We start from the raw sequence: 24,532 nt of genomic DNA, 5'->3' as shown, positions 1-24,532 counted from the left end.
ACAAAGAGAGGTAAAGGCAAAAATGAACACGACTCTCACCCATGCTCTCAATGCACCCAAAACCCGGGTTACAAGCAGCAAAATATATGCTTGAGGTTTGGCCTCTCACCATGAAAACTGCAAGAAGAGACTCCCATAACCAAGAAACTCCCCACACACACTCAAGCTATCAAGCAATGGCTATGGCACACAGAAAACCATCATCCCCATCATCCTCACTCTCTCCCTCACCTTCCATTGATATGGCAAGAAAGCACGCAGAGAAGAGAGAAGCAAGAGTTGTGCCAATGCAAGAGAGTTTGAAAGATCCGTGAGAGAGGTTGATAAAGGAAGAGAGAGGTTCCAACTTCCTCAACCACCCTTCACACGGCTCCTCTAGTTTCCCTTTTCTTTCTTGATATTCAAATTTTGAAATGAGTACAATATTGGCTAAGGTCTTTGACCTTTCATTTTGCACCTAAAAAAGAACTCCTAAAAGCCTTCAATTTTTGAGATACACATGTACATGTTGGACATGGCATTTTACACTTTGCGGACCCGCTAAATATGCCAAGCCAGTTTACATCACATTTTACAATGGAAAGATCAATTTTATGAATGGTTGTAGCCAAAATCCTAATCGTTTGTCAATGTAGTGTATAAAATTGTGCCAAAGTGCACAAAATACTGGGCGTCATCATTTCTCCCACACTTGAATGCGAAGTGTCCTCACGAGCAAGCTTGATGAAGAATCCACTGTTCAGCTTCACTTTGTTGAACATCACTCAAACCCAAACTCACAAATCACTCATCTCCCACACTTAACTCAAAGACACATCTCTTACTCACACTCTCACACAATAACTCACACTTCTTCTCGCACACCGTCTCTCACACTCACTTAAACTAACGCCCACAAAATGATAGGGTTCCCTCACCAACCCAACACACAAAAACACACCACTCCCAAATGAGAAACGAATGAAACAACCCACATTGAAGCCCAAAAATTCCCAAAATAAAGATATTATAGTAAAGCTCACCCTCATAAATGATATTACTTAGAAGCACTCCACCCGAATATTTATAGTATATGTATCTCTCAAATAAAAAAGATTATTATTGATTAAAGTGAAAATAAAACAAAAAGAACTTGGATTTTATTTAATTTTTTTACGTTTTCTGAAGGCAAAGCTTGACCTTGATTTTGTGTGTGGTAAGATACCTCAGCCATGGAAAATCTTGCTGTTGAAAATTTTGTCCTTGCTGTGGAAAAATATTAGGGCGTAAGGATTTGAAGCATCATCAAAACGCCAATGGGTGTGTGTAGTTGCTTCTGGTGGGAACAGCCAGCTGTGGGCCACTTATGAATTGTATAATTCGATAGAAAAAACTGAACCTTTCTGAAAAAGGGCTTCCAGTGCAGAGCCGATTTCTCTCTCTCTCATCTCTTTGTTTCGCACAGGTCTTCACGATCTCTGTGTAAGACTCCCTCAGTGCTATGTATCTATGCAGAAAATGGCCGCCTTAGTGAATCTTCAGCCTCCCTGCTTCACCCACCGCTCTACGACGTTAGGCTCATGAAACCCTTCTTCTTCTTCTTGCTCTTTCCCACTGTCTGCCCATCAAACCCTGCAGCGCTCGCGGCTCCCGCAGTCCTCGTTCACCATCTACTTGCGCCACAACAGCAACATGCTGCTCCTGTCAACCACTTCATCATGAAACTCCTGTATGCCTCCTTTCTCATCGACTCCAAGTCCTCTGCGTACTGCAGCGATACCTACGTCACAAGGCTTTCACAATCCCCCCATTATCCCCAAACTGGCCAAACCCTCAACCTGCACTGCCCCTCTCTCCGGCCCCACATCCGCCATGCTCATATGCCCTTGCAAATGGATCCTTTACCTGTACTGCAGTAAATAAAAACCCATGCCCAATTTATGTCTTCTTGTTATGCTCCCCTTAATACGAATCTGCTTCGCTTTCCTCAAATTTCCCTTCTCAGTCTCACAGCAGACTTGGCTTGGATATCTTCTGGCTTTTCTTGACTGCTCCAAATACTCCTTCTGAATGCAAGTTCCCACTGAACCATACCTAAAGAACCCCATCCACCTCCTCCATTGAGGCTCAAGAATATCAAACCAGGGCAGCCAATTGACTAAGCTGGTGACTTCCATGTCGCAGACTTCCATCAACATTTGGAACTTGCACTTGTTAAAGCATTCATAACCGCCAAGAAAATGCAGCTTCCATGGCTAGCTTGTCCCGGCAACGGAACCAAAATGAACACGACTCTCACCCATGCTCTCAATGCACCCAAAACCCGGGTTACAAGCAGCAAAATATATGCTTGAGGTTTGGCCTCTCACCATGAAAACTGCAAGAAGAGACTCCCATAACCAAGAAACTCCCCACACACACTCAATCTATCAAGCAATGGCTACGGCACACAGAAAACCATCATCCCCATCATCCTCACTCTCTCCCTCACCTTCGATGGATATGGCAAGAAAGCACGCAGAGAAGAGAGAAGCAAGAGTTGTGCCAATGCAAGAGAGTTTGAAAGATCCGTGAGAGAGGTTGATAAAGGAAGAGAGAGGTTCCAACTTGCTCAAACACCCTTCACAACCACCCTTCACACGGCTCCTCTAGTTTCCCTTTTCTTTCTTGATATTCAAATTTTGAAATGAGTACAATATTGGCTAAGGTCTTTGACCTTTCATTTTGCACCTAAAAAAGAACTCCTAAAAGCCTTCAATTTTTGAGATACACATGTACATGTTGGACATGGCATTTTACACTTTGTGGACCCGCTAAATATGCCAAGCCAGTTTACATCACATTTTACAATGGAAAGATCAATTTTATGAATGGTTGTAGCCAAAATGCTAATCGTTTGTCGATGTAGTGTATAAAATTGTGCCAAAGTGCACAAAATACTGGGCGTCATCATTTACCATCAGAAAATACTATGGGAAAAGCGTCAATAGCTCCGCCTCTTTAACTTGGGGCAAAAAGCATTGATTCTTTATTTCTACTATCTCATTATCATCTCACACCTTAGCTAGATCCTATATCTAGGGTAAACTCCAATATATATATAGTCTATATATTTTTCATATTTTTCTTATATTTCTTTTTAAATAGCTACTAGGAGGGAATCAAATCCTAGTGGGACACTAGGTGGCATGATTTCAAAGATACCCTTATTTTAATGCATTATTGCAAGCATGATTACAAAACTTTGTCAAGGAGAAATTTCATGCTTTCATATGACATTGTTGAGCTTATATGTGAAGCTACTCAATATATGGATTCTCTATATATGGCACCAAGGTCCCCTCTATATATACATCATCTCATGTGTGTATTATACACACTTTGGGGTTCTATTTCTCTGCTCTCTCTTTCTCTCTCAACATGGTATCAGAGCAGTACGTTTTTGTTTTCTGAAGCTACTCAGTATATGGCACCCAGGTCCCCTCTATATATACATCATCTCATGTGTGTATTCTACACACTTTGGGGTTCTATTTCTGTGCTCTCTCTTTCTGTCTCTCAATATGGTATCAGAGCAGTATGTTTTTGTTTTTGATTTCTCTGCTAATTATAAAGGATTTTGCAAAAACTACACGCGTAACGGGCCCAAATCGATGTGGTCTACAACTTTGCAAAAGGAAGTTTTTTTCAATTTTTGCACTAATTTTGAGTTATCATTCGCGGACTGCGTACATACCTGAAAAGCAACTTTCGCTTTTTTTTTTAATTTCTCTCCTAATTGAAAACGATTTTGCAAAAACTACTCACTTGAGGGACCAGAATAGATGTGATCTACAACTTTGCAGATGGAAATTTTTTCAAATTTTGCACTAATTTTGAGTTATCGTTCGCGAACTGCGTACATACCTGAAAAGCAACTTTCACTTTTTGCAGAAAACTACCCTCGAAATGGACCAGAATGTGGTCTACAACTTTCCAGAAGGAAGTTTTTTAAAATTCTGCACAGATTTTGAGTTATCATTCGTGGACTGCGTACATACCCGAAAAGAAACTTCCGCTTTCTCTTTTGGAGTTTTCTCCTGATTGAAAACGATTTTGCAAAAACTACCTGCTAAAGGGATCGGAATCCATGTGGTCTACAACTTTGCAGAAAGAAGTTTTTTTCAGATTCTGCACCGATTTTGAGTTATCATTCGCGGACTACGTACATGTCCCAAAAGCAAGTTTCGTTTTATGTTTTTTATTTTTCTGCTAATTGAAAATGATTTTTTTGAAACTACCCGTGCAAGGGACCGGAATTGATGTGGTCTACAACTTTGCAGAAGAAACTAGCTGTTGCAGGCATCGGAATCGATGAGAAACTATTTATTTAAGCCATCGTAATCGATGTGGTCTATAACTTTGCAGAAGAAAGTTTCTCTAAATTCTGCACCAATTTCGGGTTATCGTCTTGGACTGCAAATATGTTCGAAAAGCAAAATTTTACTTTTTGCTTTTGATTTTTCTCATAATTGAAAACTTCTCAATTATATTTTTTCTTCATCAATCATATATTTGTTACTGATGTAACTTTGCTGTAGAAGCCAGTTACATATCGTTCCGATTCAGTCAAGCAGTTGATGATCGTCCAAATTCTATCGAGCTATTGTTGGTACATGATCTTTTGTTATATGATATACTCATTCATTTGATTCTCGTATAATTATTGTTTTAGAGATATAGTTAACGCCGTTTTATTGATAATTTCTCGTTGATACCATAGTGATTTTGATGGTACCATGATGATGTTTTGTTAGTATTTTGGTCATGGTGATTTTATTTGATACCATGATGATATTTCATTGATACCATGGTTATTCTCGGTGATGCCATGATGATGTTTCGTTGATACCATGGTTATTCTCGGTGATTCCATGATGATATTTCGTTAATTCCATGGTGATTTTTGTTGATACCATGATGCTGTTTCGTTGATACCATGGTTATTCTCGGTGATACCATGATGTTGTTTCGTTGATACCATGGTTATTCTCGGTGATACCATGATGCTGTTTCGTTGATACGATGGTTATTCTCGGTGATACCATGATGCTGTTTTGTTGATGCCATGGTTATTCTCGATGATACCATGATGTTGTTTCGTTGATGCCATGGTAATTCTCGGTGATGCCATAATGTTGTTTCGTTGATACAATGATTATTTTCGGTGATATCATGATGCTTTTCATTGATACCATGATGATTTATTCATTTTTATGGATACAATGATGATTTTTGTTAATACTTTGATGATATTCATTGATCACTACATTGATAAATGTTTTTTTATGTAGTATATACACATATCATTTGCATCACGTAATCACGCATCTTGTACTTTTACGTTCATACTCTATGTAACATATGTTTTTATGCGTATATATGTCATCAAAAGAGTGGCGTCGTGAACCATCTCTTATGGCATTGTGAACGTAAATAATTTTCATGACTATGTTTTTTTTTTGAGTCTATGATCTATGTAGGATTCATCAAAGAATTGATTTTATGAAGACAAACTTGGTGACAATAAAAGATTTATGAAGATATGTTTGGTGATGTCATATTGATGACAACATGAAGATATGTTTGGTGATACGATAGTGATGACAAGCTACATAGCAGATTCATGGAGACACTTTTGATTATGAGCTAATCGATAGCCTTTACACCTCTTTATTGAACCTTTGTATTCATTATTGTATTTGATAGGATAGGAGTAATGTAACTCCTCATAAAACATTCATTGTAAAAGGAGTGATGTAGCTCCTCATAAAATATTCATTGTAAAAGGAGTGATGTAGCTCCTCATGATTTTTATAATATAACGGTGGGTGTATATAGAGCTGTGGGTTTTTCCCTTGATCCCCCAAGGGTTTTTTCATCCACAGTTAGGGACCCTTATTTGAGCGGGGGTGTTGAGCTTATATGTGAAGATACTCAATATATGGTTTCTCTATATATGGCACCCAGGTCCCCTTTATATATACATCATCTCATGTGTGTATTCTACACACTTTGGGGCTCTATTTCTGTGCTCTCTCTTTCTCTCTCAACAGGCATGAGGTGTCCTTTGGAATCAAATGAAAGTCTAGGCTAAGGGGACCACAAGAAGACTTTTGCCGCCAAAACCGTACCCTATTTTGATGATTTTTTTACACAAGGTTTAAATCCGAATTGGAAAATGCATAGAAAAAAGAAGTCATAGGCAATGAGCTGAAGTTTCTGCCATTTTTATTTTTTTATTTGGAGCCATGGTTGAGGAGATATGATCAAAATACTGGGCCCCAGTCTGCCCACATCATGCAGGGACAATTCATTTCCAAATTTTCCAGTTTCTGTTCACACTGGCTCTTCTCTTCTTGTGTAAACCCTTGGGGGTTCTCTTCACCTATAAAAGGGGACCTCTTCCTCCTTGAAAAGAACTCAAGCATTCAAGCCATTGATGAGAGGAATTCATGAGGAAGTGAGTAGTAATGTTAAATTGTACTTAGCCATTAACATAAGCCTAAGCCTACACTTTCTCCTAGAGGAAGACTAGCCGTTCTTGCATGCTATCCATGGAAGATCAACTCTATTCAAAGAAGATCATGGACTTGGCGTATCAATCAAAGTTGAATTCTCCTCTCTTCTCTCTCCATCAATAATGGTGCCGAAGGGTTTGTCAAGTAAGATGTGTTCTACATTGATGGTTTCTTGATTTCTTGTTGTTTTATTTTTCATCTCTAATCCAACATATATATATATATATGTATCTAATCTCATCTCCTTAACCAAACCTATGTCTCTCATTCTTAGTAATTCATCCTCTCTACAAATTCTAGGTTCTCTTTGCTACAGGTACATCTCTCCCCGCAGTATCCTTATTGCCTACGGGCAAGAATAGGGCTTGGGAGGGAAACTTCTCATCTCTTCACTTCTCTCATAACTACATTTATCACATACTATCTTAGATGAATAACCCACATGATGATAATTTCTATCGCTTTCACTTTGTACGATCTATTAGAATTAACGTATGGATTAGCTGTAAAATACACTTCAACAACGTATAGTGTTTCTCTTTGGCCCAGAAAGGCTTAATGAAATACTTCTATCACCGGATCCCATCATTCTACCTCTCATAGACTATAACTATTCTTTTGACGTAAGCGTAGTTATCTTGCTATGAAGCAAGAGGATTTGTACACACAATTAATCCCAATAACTAGACAAAATATATATATTATGGTAAGCACAAAACTACAATTCCAAATAACAATTCGTAGCCTATTTGGTTAGCCAAGATTGAATACCATTAACTCATCTATTAACCCTTTCATATTACCCATGATACGATATGACCATAGCCTTGATGTTTTCATCTTGTGTTGTTTTGACATTCTCTTTTGTGTTCTTTCTTTGTGTGTGTGAGTGCAAGAGAGAAAGAGTGGGTCTTCTTTGATTGCACTTCTTTCCAAACCCTAGTCTTCATGGCATCTATGGTTTAACTCCTTCATATAGTTTTTGTTGAGTTCGCTCACAAACTCTCACAGCCATAAGCCCGGTGCTTTCCTGGCAAGACCGCAAATTTCTCGACATATTTTTGGTGAACCCGACGTGAAATTGCCAAGGTGAGAGTTTGTGGGTAACCATGGGTGATCATGTTAAGCAACAGGGTATGCATTTTGACCCAACAACAATGCAAATGTTTCAAGCATTTGCAATGTTCATGCAACAACAACATGCCACTGAAAGAAGGGAGATTTCTGCAACAAAGTCCATACAAGCGGTCTTCAACAGAATGGATCAATTCAATGGCAAAGATGTAACCAAGTACTTATGCGAGTATGTGAAGGAGATGGAGCTGCATCGTGTGTCAGAAGGTGAGATGATTCAAAGCTTTGAGCTAGTTGTTGCTCCAGAAATTAGGGAGCATGTTAGGGCAATTAAAGATGGGCATGGGAGAAATTGGGAAGAACTCAAAGTAGCTTTAAAGGAGGAATATTTCATGGAGGACTCGGAGACAATGGCCAAAAGGACATTCTTAGAATGGGTAGTCAAGCCAAAGCAAGGACTATCAATAACACAGCTACTTAGGGAATTTGAGCGGCGCTATGCACAACTCACCAGGACAGAAAGGGCCACAATAGATGCAGAGAAGACAGATCTTTTCTTACATGCCGCAGGTAAAGAGTTTCAAGAAAATTTGGAGCTTCTTCTTGAAGATAAAAATGCTGAGCAAGGACTAAAGACCAACAAGAATGAGGTTGAAGGTGCTGTCTCACTGCTTGCCAAATGACAAAGAAGAAGGGACAAGATGGTAGTAAACACTACAAGTCCCTCCACCTCAACTCCTGACAAAATGGTAAAGCCTACTTTTATCGCTCCTAAGTTTGATGAGTCCATGCTAGATGAGCTTGTGAAGGGAATGCGTGACTTGAAGGTGAAGCTTGCAAATCTTGAAGAAAAAGTTCAATCATCACGGCCACTTTCTAGGCAAAGACAACAGCCCCACTACAAGAGGTTGTGTGCTCTTGTGACGCTCTTAGCGACGGAAATACACTGGGTTTTTATAACCCCCGGCGTCGCTATAATCGTCGCTAAAAGCGTCGCTATGAGAGCGTCGCTATCTGCGTCGCTATAGGCGTCGCTATATAGCGACGCTCATAGCGACGCCTATAGCGACGCAGATAGCGACGCTCTCACAGAAGAGTATAGCAACGCATATAGCGACGCTACAGAGCCATAAATAGCGACGCTTATAGCGACGCCTGAGAGAATATTTTTTTGGTGGCAGGGCATTGAATGCCCTGCCACCCATCAACCATATTGTACTTGATTCACTTTTTAAAAAAAGTGCAAAGGTAAATAATAGACCCAAAATAGTCACCCACAAGACGCATTGTTTGCAAAATTGACAATTGTACACATTATAGACAAACTGAATTGATTGGCAAATGTAATAATGACAATTGTACAACATCATAGTAAAGAATTGATTGGCAAAAGGAATTGCGGTGACAAATGTAATAATATACATGGTTCAAAAAGACGTATAAAATCCGTCTCATGATACATAAGCTATGAGAAACCCTAAACTAATGCTATCTAGCTACGGCTAAACTGACGTCGTCTAATCAGACGTCTCATCGCGTCCAAGCGGCGTATCTGTCGGATTCTGCAAAAAAAGACAATAAGACAGTTTTCAGTAAATATAAACATATAACGACATTTATAAAACAATACAAAAAATAAAAAAGAGTAAACCCTAATACTAACCATGCCGCCGCGAGAACTGAGAATGTCCATCAGGGCGTTTAAGCCCTTCCTGCCTGCGTACTCGCGCTCGTACGGTGTGGGATCACGTCTTGTCATCGACCACTGTCAAAACATACAAAGATTTCATTATGTTAGAACTAAAAAACTCATAAACCCTAAACTATAGAACATGCATAAAGAGCAATGTGAAAAGACTTACAAAATCGGCCTCAAATGATGCCCATCCACCGCTCCCCAAGTGGTGCGAGCTCCCTGCCTCTACTCGCGCTCTGGCTGCATCCTTTTGTTGCTTCCACTTGTCGGGATTCTCGCGCGCTGCTTTCTTCGCATTCTTCCAATCTTCTTTGGCCAGCCAATCTGGCCTATTCCACCCATTCTTGATTGCTTTTTGCACTTCGGAACGCTTGTGTTTGCAGTATTCGCGCATTCGAAACTTCATCAGGTCTTCATTGAAGCGCTGATCCCGTGTTGGAACGGGAAACTCATCATGAAGTATGGTGATGACTCTGTTTTTTAAATCACTTGGTACTTCACTCCATTTGTTTAGTATATAGTGTCTAAACAGCTGAGAGCAAAGACCACGCATGCGCGAGATCACCTTCTTGCCGTCATCATCCATGATGATGCCACCGCTGATGTCGACGGAGTAAGGCAAGCCCTCTGGCCGGTGACGCGTGAACCTGGGTGTCCCGGCAGGGGTCTCTAGCGGCGTGTCGATGGGGGTACGGACGTCAGGTGTCTCCATCGGCGTCTGGGCGCCGAAGCGAGGAGTGTCGAGTGGGGTGGCTCCTGGCGGAGTAGGTAGAGGTGTGTAGCTTCTAGGAACAGTCAGCCGTGCAAAACCTGGCGTAGACGGCGATGCTGTGGCTGGTGTGGGGGCGGGCAAAGAAGGGGAGGGTAAAGAGCCTCGTCGAACACGAGGCGGTGTGGAGGCATCGGTGGCGGAATCCCCACAACAACCGCCACCGCCACCACTAGAGCGCCGGTGTCTAGACGAGTGTGACGCTCGTCTCGTCGACGCCGAAGCTTCGGAGCGCGCCGAATGCTCCGAAAGAGAGGGAGATGCGGATGGTGTAGGAACGCGCGATGATGCGCCAGAGCGATGACGCTCCACGTACCACTGTCTCTGCTGCGGTGACAAAGAAGAAAGAAACTCCTCATCATCCATACCTGCATTAAACACACGAATATTTAAACTTAATATTGAATGAATAGAGTAGACAATGACGCAAAGACCATTAAATACAATGACGTAATGACGCATATAAATACAATGACGCAATGAATCGAGTGATAGAAGAGGCAAGTCGAAAACTCAGAATTTTCAATCAAAAGATGTAAGCGCGAGTAGAAAAGAGCGTTACACACCATGGAAGCTACTTAGAGAGCTAGAGCTTTTACAGCACGGAGCAAAATTGTTCAAATACAATATTTGTGGCTTTAAGAGATCTCTCTCTCATCCTCGCATAACTCAGCATAACTTCCTATATCTATATAGAGCTCTCCGTTTAAACACATATCCTCTGTTTCATTTTGTAGCTCCTCTGCATGCACCCCATATAGAGTAGTAGCATCTTGATGCTCGTCTGGCACCACCGCAGCGGCTTCTGATTGAGCATCTTCTCTGATCTCCTCCATTGATGTCGTTGTGATTGGCACATGGTAGCCTTCATACGTCCTTGCACTACGAGGGGCTACCTCTATGACGTACCACCAGTTTGATGTAGACTTTGTAGGATGAAATACTACCTGCCAGAGCCACATAACTTACATGAGAGCTTTCAAGCACATAACTTGTAAAAGGGGGATGTTAACTATTTACATACTTACTTGTTCACAATGCTCGGGTAGTACGAAAGTGTCTCTTAGGTCAGTCGATTTCTTAGTAGAATCCACCTCAAGAAAACCAGACTCTCCTCTACGCACAGTAGCGTTTCGACCCTCCATGATTATCTTGAACCATTGCACGTCGAACAAGTCGACAAAAAATCCTCTGTAATCGATCCTCAAAATCTCTTGCAGCGTGCCGAAGTAAGTGAGTTCCGCCACCACGGGATCTGCATCAGAGGAACGTCGTCGACTAGACTGTTCAAATTTTGCCATGATTCCACAATCTTGAGTAAAACGCTTTTTGTCGATTCGTTCCACCCTAAAATGTCGACCTTTACACCATGCTGCTGTGTATGACTTATACTACAACGAACAAAGATTATGAGTGGCCGTTCAAACGTTTATAAATAAAGTCACTTGCTAGTCGTACATTGCAAACTTACCTTGGTCGCGCAACCCCGAGAGTACTCCCACTCTTCTTCAGTCACTTCGTCACCGCATTGTTGTGCGCTTTTCAATTGGTTGTGCAACCATCTTAAGCTCATGAAGGTTGGTAGGCTCTCCAGAACCGCTGGATAGTGCATCGGTGGTCGTCTTCCCCGTCTCCACTCGATTCGTGCCCTTTGTCGCTCTTGCTTTGCATCCTCATATTGTGAAATCCACTTTTGCATCACTGGATTGTGAAGCATGCAAAATCGGTTGATTTTAGCCTCTAGATCTTCCGTCATCTTCTTCTCAACACCAAGATTGCACATGACAATCCCATATATGCGCTCATCATCTATGGTTCGCCATAGCGTGTCCCGGGATTTATCAAATCCGTCTAGCCACTCTCCAATGTACACTAGGGACTCTGATACCAACCAACCTTCTGCCATGCTACCCTCCGGACGTGCCTTTTGACCAAAGCGCCTGCGAATACGTCTATTGGGTTGCAAGATTGCTGCTTGTTGGCCAGCGTCAGAGTCCGACGAGTTATAATTGGCAACAACTCGATCTATAATAGATGGATCGAACTCGCCAAATTCGCGAACGTGCTGCAAAGAAACACGTCTTGTCCGTCGCACAGCATGCTTGCATTGATTACAAGGACATAAGACCCTCGTTGAGAGATAGGTGTTTCGGTTGGACGGTCCCACATCCTCGTCGCTACTCATAATGAGGATAAAAAACTTATAACCTGGACAACAAATTTAATATTCTATTGGCATTCTTCGTCTTATCTCTCTCTCTCTCTCTCTCTCTCTCTCTCTCTCTCTCTCTCTCTCTCTTTACCTCACATTCTCTAGTCATGTCCAATCCCCGCACACCTCGGTCTAGAGGTGCACGGAGATCAAAACCACCGGGTTATAATCTCGTCTTTATTGGTCAATACCTATATTTGTGGGTACAAGAAATCTAGACACCCACGTCTACATGATACTGCATGTAGTGGACAAAATCCCTTTGCCTCTTCTCTAGCTGTAGCACTTCACTTCATCTTAACATCTTTTCACAGTAGATCTTTTCACTGTTCGTCTAACTCTAAACCCTAAACCGTAAGTAATTCTTGCGTGGACTCGATCTAACGTAAATAAGCGTAAATCTAAATAAACGTAAATCTAACTAAAAATAAAGCTAAATCTAATTTAACGTAAGTCTAATGACTAGAGGTTGTCTAGATGGTCATTGTGTCGGGGATGTAGTGACTCTTGCCGCCCTGAAGATCCACCTTCTTCCCTATCTTCTGAAGACATTTCACCAGTACTTTTGGATCGACGGAGCCCACCATGAGTGAAGGCAGCAATACCCTATATTCCATTGAGGGCTGTCTTCACCCGCTTCATGCAGGCATCGCAGTCTATGGAGACCCGCATCTAATCTAATATAACGTAAATCTAAATCTAGCTTAAATAAACGTAAATCTAGTTAAAAATAAACCTAAATCTAATTTAATGTAAGTCTACATATAACCTAATCTTTAACGTCTTTTAAGATAGTTTCCTACGACGTTATAACTCTCTTCTTCCTGTGTGTGTGCGCGTGTGTGGATGTGTGTGCCAATAAAAAGAGATAAATGGTATAACCTTTCTATCACCCATGCCAAGTATGATAGATTGATTATGCCATTTCTCTCTTGAATAATAGGTCTTCAGTTCAACTCCTCGTCGGCTAGATCTTTAGGTCTTTTAATTTTAATTAGTTTCCTACGACGCTCCCTTAGTTTCTCTTTCTTTCTCTCTCAATGTGTGTGCGTTTTTTTGGATCGTATGCATGTTTTCTTTCTCTTTTTCTCTCTCAATGTGTGCGTTTTTTGTTTATGCATGTTCTCTCTCTCTTTTCCTCTCTCAATGCGTGCGTTTTTTGTTTATGCATGCTCTCTCTCTCTCTTTTTCTCTCTCAATGTGTGTGTGCATTCTTTGTTTATGTATGTGTGTGCGTTTTTGCACTCTCTCTCGCTCTCTCTCTCTCTCTCTCTCTCTCTCTCTCAAAAACACTATGTGTGTGTGTGTATGTGTGTGTGTGAGAGAGAGAGAGAGGGAGAGAGAAAGAGGGGAAGGGAACATGAGAATGAGGAGAGGGAAGGAGCATACCTGGCTCTCCTTCCTCTCCTCGTGTGTGTGTGTGTGTGTAAAAGAAAAAGAGAGAGAGAGAGAGAGAGAGAGAGAGAGAGTGAGGGAGAGCGTTACCTGCTCTTTGCTTGAGGGCGCCGAAAAACTCAGATCTGAGATCTGAGTTTTTGGGCGCGCTCGGTTATTTTTTTTACCTCAGATGGCGTCGCTATGAGCGTCGCTATAAGCGTCCCTATGAGCGTCGCAAATTTCTTTGTAAATTTGCGACGCTCATAGCGACGCCGGGAATTTTTTTTTTTGAGCGTCGCTGTGTGAGCGTCGCTAATATGAAGAGCCTCTTGTAGTGCCCAAAGAAGGGTTTGTTAATAGATGTATTTGGTGTGATAATACAAACCATGTAAGAAGGGATTGTGATGATTTTAGTGATGCTTTGTCAAAAGATGTTTTCTTTTTTAAGGACGGTAAAATCCACTTAAGAGAGACAGGTCTACCCTTGAGAACTAACTTTGGGAAGCGGGGAATGCAAACCTTAGTTGAAGATATGGCAATTAAGCATGCCACCTCTTCAGTTGAGGCAGTTGAAGAGGTGAGTGACCATCATGGTAAAATTTGGCCAAATGTCATGCAATTAGATAAAAAGGGAAATCTTACAAAAGAGATTCTACATGAAGCAGGTGATTATATACATCTAGAAATATGATGGAATGATCCAGTGGACTCATTGTCAGTTGCATGCCTACATTACAAAATGCCAACAAAATGAGGCAATTGTAGAAGAGAAGCGCAGACGTGAGAATGCTGATGAAGGACCATCAAAAAGAGCTTCTAGAAGTGGGGGAAGAAGTGACTCAATGCCTTCACAAACTCCCTCAACACAAGGAGCATCTCCACCTGAAGTACTCATGGAGGAGTCTACAACATGAAAGAAGAAAGAGCGGACAAAAGGTAAGACAAAAGGCCCAACTTATAAACTACAATATGATATTGAGGTTGCTACAGATTTAAAGAAAGTCTTGGCGGAAAGGATCCTTGAATAGCAAGATTGAGTTTACTCTGGGAGAAGTTCTTGGCATTGCAGAGCGTGAATTCCATGAGGAGATCATTGACATCATCAACAGGAAGAGGCAAACCTTTGTTGAAGTTTCTTGTCCACAGGTTGAAGGGGAAACCTCGAAGACACAAGGGATGCAGCTGAAAAATAAAGAGGATGATGGAGCTATGGTAGGATGCTACCAATCTAATGGGAGAGTGAAGCAAGTGCATTTCTCAAATGATGATGAAGAAGTTGAAGATATTCCTAGGAGCTACTATTCACGAAGTCACTGGGCAAGGGCTACTACAGAAACTTTGGTCAAGGTAGGTGATCTTGAAGAGCCATTTGTTGCCTTGATTGACCATGGTTCGGAAATAAACATAATGTCAAAGAGTCTCTAAAACAAGTGCAAATGGCCGATGGACACAGATCATGGCTGGATGGTAAAAGTGGCAAACAATTCATCCGATGAATTGTATGCAACATGTCTAGGTGTGAAGGTGACAATAAGTGATGTAAAGATTGACCAAAACTTCTTTGTACATGATATATCTTCATATCATCTCATCCTTGGACAGCCCTACATTGTGGGAGTTTGAATGGAAACAGACGTAATGGATGATGGTTCAACATATGCTAGGATACATAGCAAAGATGGTAAACGAGTGGTCCAATTTCTCACAGTTTGTGTAAACCATGAAAGAAATCGTGACAACATCAGAGAACATCCTCTACCAAAGGTGAGAAAAGAGTTTCATGATCATAGAGAAATGATGGGTTTTGGCCAAGTACCATTGTGAAGCGGGATCACAGTGGTACAGAAAGAAAAAGGGTCTCGCCTGATCCAAGAATAGGTGAAACTTTCTCAACGAGCTCCTTGGTAACAAAGAATGGATCAGTAAGTTTTACAAAACTTGAAGATTTGAAGAGATGTGAAAGGCAATATGTGCATAATGTACAAATAGGCATGAAAAAGAGTGGGTTGCTAGAGCCTACTGAAAATGTTTTGGGTTTGTGTGAACAAGTTTCTTTTGTAGATACTATGGGTGAGCTTGATGCTATAATGGGGTCTAGTTTGCATCTTGAAAATGAAGTTGTGGAAGTTTGCTCTATGGAAATGTATCAAGTAATAGAAGCCTTTAAAGAAAGCAAAATAGTTGGCCCAGAAGTCCATGTTGAAACCAAATACAAGAGTGTAGCAAAGAAGGTGAAACCAGTAGCTTCACCCTTACCACCCAGCAAAATGGAAAAGATTGAGCAAGCCTCTTTGCAACCAAGTTTAAGGAATCATAAAAAGATCGGGCATACCTTCACAAAGGAGTCTTTTCAAGAGTTGCAGATTGTTTGCGAGGAGTTTCTAACACAGGAAGAGACAAAGTGCTTCAAAGAAATGCTTTCAAAGCATGGTAAGGCTTTTGCATTTAAGCCACATGAGATAGGATGTGTTGATCCTTATATTGTAGCTCCTATGGTAATTTTTACAATACCTTATGTGCCTTGGAATCTGCGGCCTATTCCGGTTCCAAAGGCTCATTTGCCAAAGTTAGTAGAGCTACTGAATGAGAAAATAAAAATGGGAATCTTAGAGCCTTCTTGTTCTCCATACTCAAACAGGTGGTTCACAGTTCCAAAGAAGAATGGTTCTCTACGCTTCATCCAAGATATGCAACCAGTGAACATGGTGACAATTAGAAATGTAGATACAGGTCCAATTGTGGATGAGTTTGCAGAGGCATTTGCAGGGAGGGCAATCTACTCAATGGGGGATCTCTACTCAAAGTATGATCAATTTCAGCTTGCAATCGAAAGTAGAGACTTGACAACCATGAGGACACCTTTGGGTTTGGTAAGGATGTGTACCTTGCCACAGGGAGCAATCAACTCGGTTGCACATATGATGAATGGGATGAATAAGGTCTTACGTGACTTTATTTCTCAAATCACAATGCCTTTCATTGATGATTTGCCTATCAAAGGATGTGAAGAAAGTGACAAAGATGAAGCTTTGGATCTCAAGGGATGTCGCAGGTTTGTGGTAAATCACATAAATGATTGTGATAAAAAAAATTCTAGGTTGGAAGAAGTGAATCTTACATTGTCAGGGAAAAAGTCTATGTTTGGTGTCAATGAAGTGCTCATTGTGGGACACATGTGTGGGCCATATGGTAGGAAACCTTGTCCAACAAAGGTAGATGCCATCCAAAGAATGAAAGAAACATGCACTAGCCTCACTGAGGTTAGGAGGTTTCTGGGAGCATGTGTCTTCTATGTTATTTGGATTCCACATTATGCACATGTAGCTGATCTTCTTTATCAGCTGCTTAGAAAGAATCATAAGTTTAAATGGACAGAAGCACATGTAAAATCCATGAAAAAGCTAAAGGAGTTGCTCCAGTCAGCAACAACTTTGAGAAAGGTAGACTATGAGTGTCAAAGGCTAGTAATTGTGACAGTAGACACCAGTCCTACAGAGATTGGATAGGCAATAGGGCAAGATGACAAAGAAGGACACAGGTATGTGGTAAGATTTGGAGCAAAGGTACTAAGTGCTCGCCAAAGAAACTATCTACATATAAAGAGAGAGTTATGGGGTATGGTTACAGCCTTGAAAAGTGGGAAAGAGTACCTAATTGGTGCATGTGTGGTTGTAGAAACAGAATGTCTACCACTTCTTGGGATGATTACAAGCTTCTCAACGCCAGACATTGCTATGTTGCGGTGGATTGCCTATATTAAGTCCTTAAATCCTGAGTTTAAGCACATTGCAGGTAAAGACAATATAGTGGTAGATATGCTATCAAGGGCAAGGTATGAAGATGAGTCACAAATGATTGACGAGGGAGATGATGTAGGCACAAAGTTATATTCTATCTCTCATGTCAAAGGTAACAATGTCTGCATGACTAATCTACTTGAATCATTCTTGAAAGAGCTTTATGAAGGTGATTGGATTCTTATTGGAAGCTACTTGAGTACTCTAACAAAACAGGATAATTTGTCTGAACAAGAATTCAAGAGGATACGGAGGAAAGCATATGGGTACTTTTTAAGGGATGGTTACTTGTGGTCCAAGCATCCTAAACAAAAGGGTGCTACACCACAATGGGTTATATGTAAAAAAGAGACTCAAGTAAAGCTCATGCAAGAGTTTCATGAGAGTCTATGGAGTGGACATAGGGGTGCATGGGCAACCTTCTCCAAGTTGAAAGAAAAATACTGGTGGAAGGGTATGTATAAAGATGTATCTCATTTTGTAGAGTCATGTGTAACTTGTCAAATGTATTCAAATTTTCGACATCGTGATGGATTACACCCTACATATCCACTAGCCATGCACTATAAATGGGTTGTGGATCTAGTCACAATGCCTTTAGGACTCTGACAGATGAGATACTTGGTTCTTTCACGAGAGGACCTAACTAATCAGGTTGAAGGAAGATCATTAAAAGCTAAAACCACAGAAGCTGTGTGAAAATTCCTTCTTGATGAGGTGATTTGCCGTTATGGTTGTGTGGAAAAAATCATTGCAGATCGAGGTGAATTCGATGCCGAAGAAGTAAGGGAGTTCTTTTCTAGATTAGGAATCAAGCTTTCTCTTACTACAGCTTCCAACCCTGAAGGCAATGGAAAGAGTGAAAGAGGGCATCCTCCTATCATCAAAGCTTTGGCCAAGGCTTGCGAAGGAAGAGTTCGTGAGTGGCAAAAATTGTTACCATATGCTTTATGGGCTGATTGTACAACACATAGCTAAGTAAATGGCTACATGCCTGCGGAGCTAATGTATGGTCAAAAGCCAGTGATGCCGATTGAAGATACAATTCCCACATGGAATGTACTACCTTGGCAAGAGGGTCTTAGCAGGGAAGGTCTCCTTGCACTGCGTATAAGGCAGATAGAGAGAAGACCTGGAGACATTGAAGCTGCAAAAGAACGACTCAAAAATGCAAGGTTGAAAAACAAGGACTACTTTGATAAGCGACATCGACTCAAGAGCAAAGAAATTCACAAAGGTGACTCGGTTTTAGTGTATGATAGTAGCCTTGATAACCAGCACACAGTCATGCGTAAGTTCTCAAAAAGATGGTTTGGACCATATGTTGTAAAGCATGTGCATGAAAATTCTACTTACAGCTTGTCTGAACTAGATGGTATAGAAGTAAAGATTCCCATTGTAGGAAAAAGGATCAAAATGTTTAAGAGAAGAGGAGACAATGATCCAGAAGATGTTACTCCGGATTTCTCCCAAGCCGTGATACATTGGCATTGTAAGAGGGCCTCATTAACTTGGGAGTCGATCGACGCATCCTTCACCAAGTGACATGCATTCCATCTTCCAAACCATTTCTTGATGTCAAGAATCCACCCCGAACTTAGTATTATGCTCTTGCATGTCTTTTGAACCTTTTGACTTGCTTCATATGAGATCCTAGGAAGTCGATGCAAAGGGCTACGTTGTGTCTTACGCATGTACTCCACAACCCTTTGCATGCCCAAGACCTCAATGGGAAGCGATCCGGACTCACGAAGTAAGAGCATGTAGGGTGTTTGTGTCTTGACTTGGAGAAAATTGGTGAGAAAACGCTTTTGGACATTCTCAAACTCTTTCTAACTAGACTTCCCGATGCTTCCACCCCACACCTCCACTCCATAAAGAAGCACTGGTGTCACCAATGTGTCAAAGAGGTACTTTTTGAGAGCCCAACACTTGATCTCTCCAGCATTGCACATATTCTTAAATGCATAATAAGCCCTCTTTCCGGCTTCCAAGCGACGCATTGCACAATCCTTCCATTTATGATTGGATGGAACCTCAAGGCCAAGGTACTTGAAGTGATCTACCACTTCAAGTTGCTCATTGTTGTATACAATGCATGGATTTTCGTCATTGAGGGTCTTTACAAGCATAACCTTGGTTTTGGATCCATTCACGATCAGCCCGCTATGTAGGCAAAAGCGTTCCAAGACACTCATAAGATTTTGTGCATCTTCTAAGGTATGTGCCAAGAGCACTACATCATCGGCATAAAGGAAAATCATGATCACCGCATTTCCGATCTTAACCTCCTCTATGCCTTCTTGCTGCATAAAATCAAGAACCATGCATTCCAACTCATCAATGAGTAGCCCAAAGAGGGTTGGGGAAAGTGGGCATCCTTGTTTGACACCAATGGTGCTTGCAAAAAAATCTAAAATTCTATCTCCCATACGTAACCGACATATCACTTTTTGATAGATGCGAAAGACTGCATGCATAAATTCTCTCGGCACTTGAAGGCTTTGCATACGTCTCCAAAGATTTCCTCACAGTACCATGTCAAAAGCTTTCTTGAAATCCACAAAGCACCAATACAACTTTTTTCCTTTCAATCGAGATGCTTCCATAAGAACTCAAAGAGTGACAAGGTGATCAATAGTGCTATGATGCTTTCAAAAACCTGCTTGGCCAAGCGCACGTTTGCCATTCTTTTCAGCCCATTCACTTTTCTTCATCTCCATGATACATCCAAATAACTTTTCCATCAAAGAACAAACCATTATAGTGCGGTAGCTGTTCACATTGTTTATATCTCCTCCTTTGTGTAAAGGTTTGATCCAATTTGCACTCCAATCATGAGGCATGCCATACTGAAGTGCAAGTGATGGGGGCTTTTCACAAGCCAATCTCCCATACCCCTCTTCTCTCGTCCCCACCCCATGGAAACCTCCTCTTAGGGAGGGAGTGATAAAAGGCATTGGAAAAGTAAGAAAAAAATAAAGTATGATTATGTAAATATATGAGAAAGGTAAAATAGGCCACCTCATGCCTGCGGGGAAGCCCATCCCCACCTTGCCTCCTTTTTCTTCACTGTTGCCCCGCCGGGTGTCCCTTTTCCTCTCCTCCACTCAAAAGGTCAACCCTCTCTCTCTTCCCCTTGTCCTTTCTCCTTTCTCTCTCCCCTCAAGCTACCCCACCTCTCACCAATAATGCATTATAACTCACCAATAATGCACCCTAACTCACATGCAACTTACCCTATCTTCCAAAAATAGTATACCCCACCCCCCTTTCTCTCTCCTATCATATCCCATGACCCAAATACCCCCCCCTCTCTCTAAAGGGCGCCATGTATCTTGTCTTGTAGCTAAATAACCTCCCCCTCACTCACACACACTCAGTTTCACTAAAAAAAGGTGTCCACAGACCCATCCCCACCTGGTGGTTACCTGATTTTTCTTGTGTTCACACACATCTGCACACAGATTCACCTCTGAACACACTCCTCTCTCTACCCTCTTGTAATTACTTTATTCTCCATGTCACCTCTCACTTTTTTTTCATCAACCCATCTCTCTCTTAGTCTCTCTCTCATGAGACTGCTGTTCTGGCACATATACACACAGCCAGACAAGTGGGGCCCACAGTCACATGGCCTATGTAGATAATGATTTCTTAATTTCTCAATTCTAGAATTTCTCCCCCCTCCTCCCCTATATAAAGAGGGGTCACCATCACACTAACACACACACAACATCACCAAAGAGTACACTATGCACTGTGTGTGCCTAGTGCACACACACACACCCACACCATCACCATCACCGCAATCACCATGCTCGTCTTGAGCATGACCTCTACACCCTTGGACTATGGAAGATGAAGGGCAGCTAAGTGAAGGATGATGGCCATAACCCTCGTGCGAGTCTTCGCCATCAGCTCCCACCTATCCGCCATGTTCTCTACCACTCTTTCCCTTCTCATTCCCCTACCCTATGCTCCCCGTTTCATCGCCTTATTCTCTAAATAAAGCTTGAGGTTTTGTGAGTATGTTTTCCTGCAATGTTTTTCCCATGTGAGGTGTGCAAAATCCCCACCTAGTCTTGTGTTTTGAGTGATCTTGTGTATGTGTGAAGGGTGTGCGGATTCGCCATCCTTCTGTGGTGCCTAAGTACTAAGCCGCTATACCCCCTCCCTCACTCTCTCTCTCTCTCTCTCTCTCTCTCTCTCTCTCTCTCTCTCTCTCTCTCTCTCTCTCTCTCTCGATCTCATTTCCCTTCGTCTTCATCATTACTCCTAAGCATCCATGTCTCTTGGATGAAAACTTTGCTATGGTGGTGTGTTGTTTGCGTCCTAGCCGCTGAAGCTAGGTGGTGCCCCCTGTTTGCTTTACCATGACAGGCCCGAGGCACGCCATTCGGTCTCCGGTGTTTTAGAGGCCGTCGGGGCTCGGGGTTTGCTTTGCTCCCGTCATTTGGTGCCCCCATTGAGGATCTTTTCATGAAACCCTTCAATTTAGAAGACTGAAATCCCTAAACTATTGTGAATGGATGAATGGCTAGCAGGATTTGCTAATTGGATGACAGAAGAAGAAGAGCTCCAAGCACAACTAGATGAACTCCGCATCTCCATTGAAGCTCGAGTGCCAGGAGTAACGGTAATCGATTTGCAGTGGGAGAGTCAACCAACACGCCAAACCCAGTGGATATACATAGGCCAAGTGCCAAGAAGAAGAAGGAGAAGGTCAAAACCATGTCCGCAATCTACAACCAACCAACAACAACAAAATGGAAGGAGTTCTGTACAATAGAGAGTCAACACTATTCTACTTTGAGAATCGGGTAACTCAAGTCACCGAGGTAATTATCACAGTCAATTTTCAAGTCGCACCTGATGCTGCAACATAGATAACGGAAGCATTGGCTCACACTCTCACTAGAGAAACTAGGGATCTACTGAGTTTGTTTCAGGAAAGAACACCACCCTCTCCCACAAGCTTGGACAGTGACTAAGCACCTCTAAGCTTCACATGAATCAGTACAACCTACCTCAAGATAGATCACACATACCAACACGTGTACGCTCAATCAAGGTAATACTGGACTTGAAGGCTCACTACCAGCACGTCATTGATACCATGCCGGGTGGGGAGCGGTTTTTGGAGGTTCTGGCATCACATCAACCATTTGTCTTACCTTTGGTACAAGGCAATGTACCGTTTGAAGTTTTAATCTATGTCCTAGTATAAGAGGGTATACACGCCTCCTTGTAAAGAAGAAAAAACTTTTGCAAGCTAAGGAGTGTGTCTTTCTAGCTCTCTCGCAGTAATCATGGAAAGTGTAGCATTTCCAACATTTAAAGGAAAGAAGGGGGAGGATTTGGTAACAGACTTCCTAGATGACTTTGAAGTAGCATGTGTAGTGAGCAACAAAGATACGGATGAATCCCGGGTTAGAATCTTTAAGCATCTCATGAAGCTAGAAGCTAGATCATGGTCCAATGCACTTCCACAAGCAACCAAGGATGACTGGGTACCCTTAAAAACCGCTTTTAAGAGGCGCTTTGGGGGAGGTACCACTTCAGAAAAGTTGTGGGACAAGTTGAGAGACTTGAAGCAGGAGGGTCTTTTAGAATATGCCACCTATGAGTAGATTCCCGGCTACATACGAGTTAGCCGTTGAGATTGCTCGCCTTAAGGACAAGAAGCTGCGAATGAAAGCCAAAGAAACCAAGTCAAAAGAAGCAGGAACATCGCATCGACCAGCAACTATGACAACCACCATTCCACCACCACCACCGGCTCTTGGGGTAAGAGATGACCAACAAGATATGTTGGCCCATATCACTGACCAGCTGCAGAATTTGTCTGTCCACTTAATACAGCAAGGGAGGAGTCAAGAAAGAGATCAAGACCTTGGAAGAGCACGACGACAAAACAGGGAGTATCATTGTTACAACTACGGGGAAGATGGCCATGAAAGGTACTACTGCCCACACCCGAGGAGGCAGAATTTCAATAGAGGGGGGAGACAGAATCAGATCTCTCCACCAAGAGCAAGACCACCGCCACTCAGGCAACCAATCCCACTTGTTCAAATCCCACCACCAGCGGTGCAACCACAGCTGGCCACACCAGTTCGACGCCAGTCACCAATGCAACCACCACCACAATCACCACTTACAATCATCCTACTCCCACCATCAATTGGTACCCGCACACCAAGTATAATTGGTCTTGCAGAAGAGGTCAAAATGAGTGTAACAGAAGAAGGATCAAGTAAGAAGACTATTCGAAGAACTGAAGCAGTGGAACAAGAGGTTAAAGAATCAAAAGATGCTACCCAGGTGGGGGAGGTAAGTCAAGAAAATTGTGTTACAAATGTGAGTACATCTTTAACCTTAAATGAAATAGGCACCAAAGCGATCAATCGACAGCATTGGGCAGTAAGGGTAAGAAGGTGTAAAGTGTTGATTAGACCTCGTCAGAGTAAGAGAAATGCAAAGGTCATGAAAGATACAAGAGAATAGGAAAAACAGCCTGTTAGTAAGGCTTTGCAGAAGATGGACAACATATCAAGCAAAGGGGAGGGCTTTGAAAACGGAAGCCTGTGCACCAGCATGGACCCAGGACAATGTAGCAAGCTAAAGGAATCTTGCATCAAGGCAGTTTCACTTGAGGACCATAACGAAGAGGTAAGTATGACTGAAGGTTTGGAGTTGGCTATTGCTCCAGAGGCTTGGCAGCCGAGCAAGACTTTATTGTGTAGTGTTATAGACTTGGAGATGGGTAATGCCTCTAGCCTACTGAAGGGCGTTATAAACTTGGAGATGGGTAATGCCTCTAGTCTACTGAAGGGCGTTATAAACTTGGAGATGGGTAATGCCTCCAGTTTATGTGAGGGTGTTCAGAGTAAGTTTGATGATCAATATGTTTCCAACCTTTTAAGGATGTTCCAAACTCCTCCACAACACAGCATTGTGTTTGCATGGGATGCATCAGACCTATGGCTATGGCTAGCCGCTATAACATATAGAGAGAAGATCATCATGGAGATAAGAGCAAAGGAGCCATGGATAGACAAAAGC

General features: G+C 42.0%; 1 protein-coding gene across 1 annotated transcript; it reads left to right on the top strand.

The window, feature by feature from the left end:
* Positions 1 to 262: 262 nt before the first annotated feature.
* LOC147442796 (uncharacterized) lies at positions 263 to 2,540 on the top strand. The gene has a single exon (XM_086528830.1). It carries the CDS (start codon positions 1,560 to 1,562, stop codon positions 1,896 to 1,898), a length of 339 nt encoding a protein of 112 aa, XP_086384956.1. The 5' UTR covers positions 263 to 1,559; the 3' UTR covers positions 1,899 to 2,540.
* Positions 2,541 to 24,532: the final 21,992 nt, after the last annotated feature.

The sequence above is a fragment of the Adiantum capillus-veneris genome, chromosome 14 (genome assembly GCF_014529385.1).
Source record: "Adiantum capillus-veneris isolate H3 chromosome 14, ASM1452938v2, whole genome shotgun sequence".
Taxonomy (NCBI): Eukaryota; Viridiplantae; Streptophyta; class Polypodiopsida; order Polypodiales; family Pteridaceae; genus Adiantum; species Adiantum capillus-veneris.
Note: the sequence above shows the minus strand (reverse complement) of the source record. Positions and strands in the feature narration are given on the sequence as shown.

What these genes read in the sequence shown, in the direction of transcription:
- LOC147442796 (XM_086528830.1), top strand. Translation starts at nt 1,560, where the DNA reads ATGAAACCCTTCTTCTTCTTCTTGCTCTTTCCCACTGTCTGCCCATCA.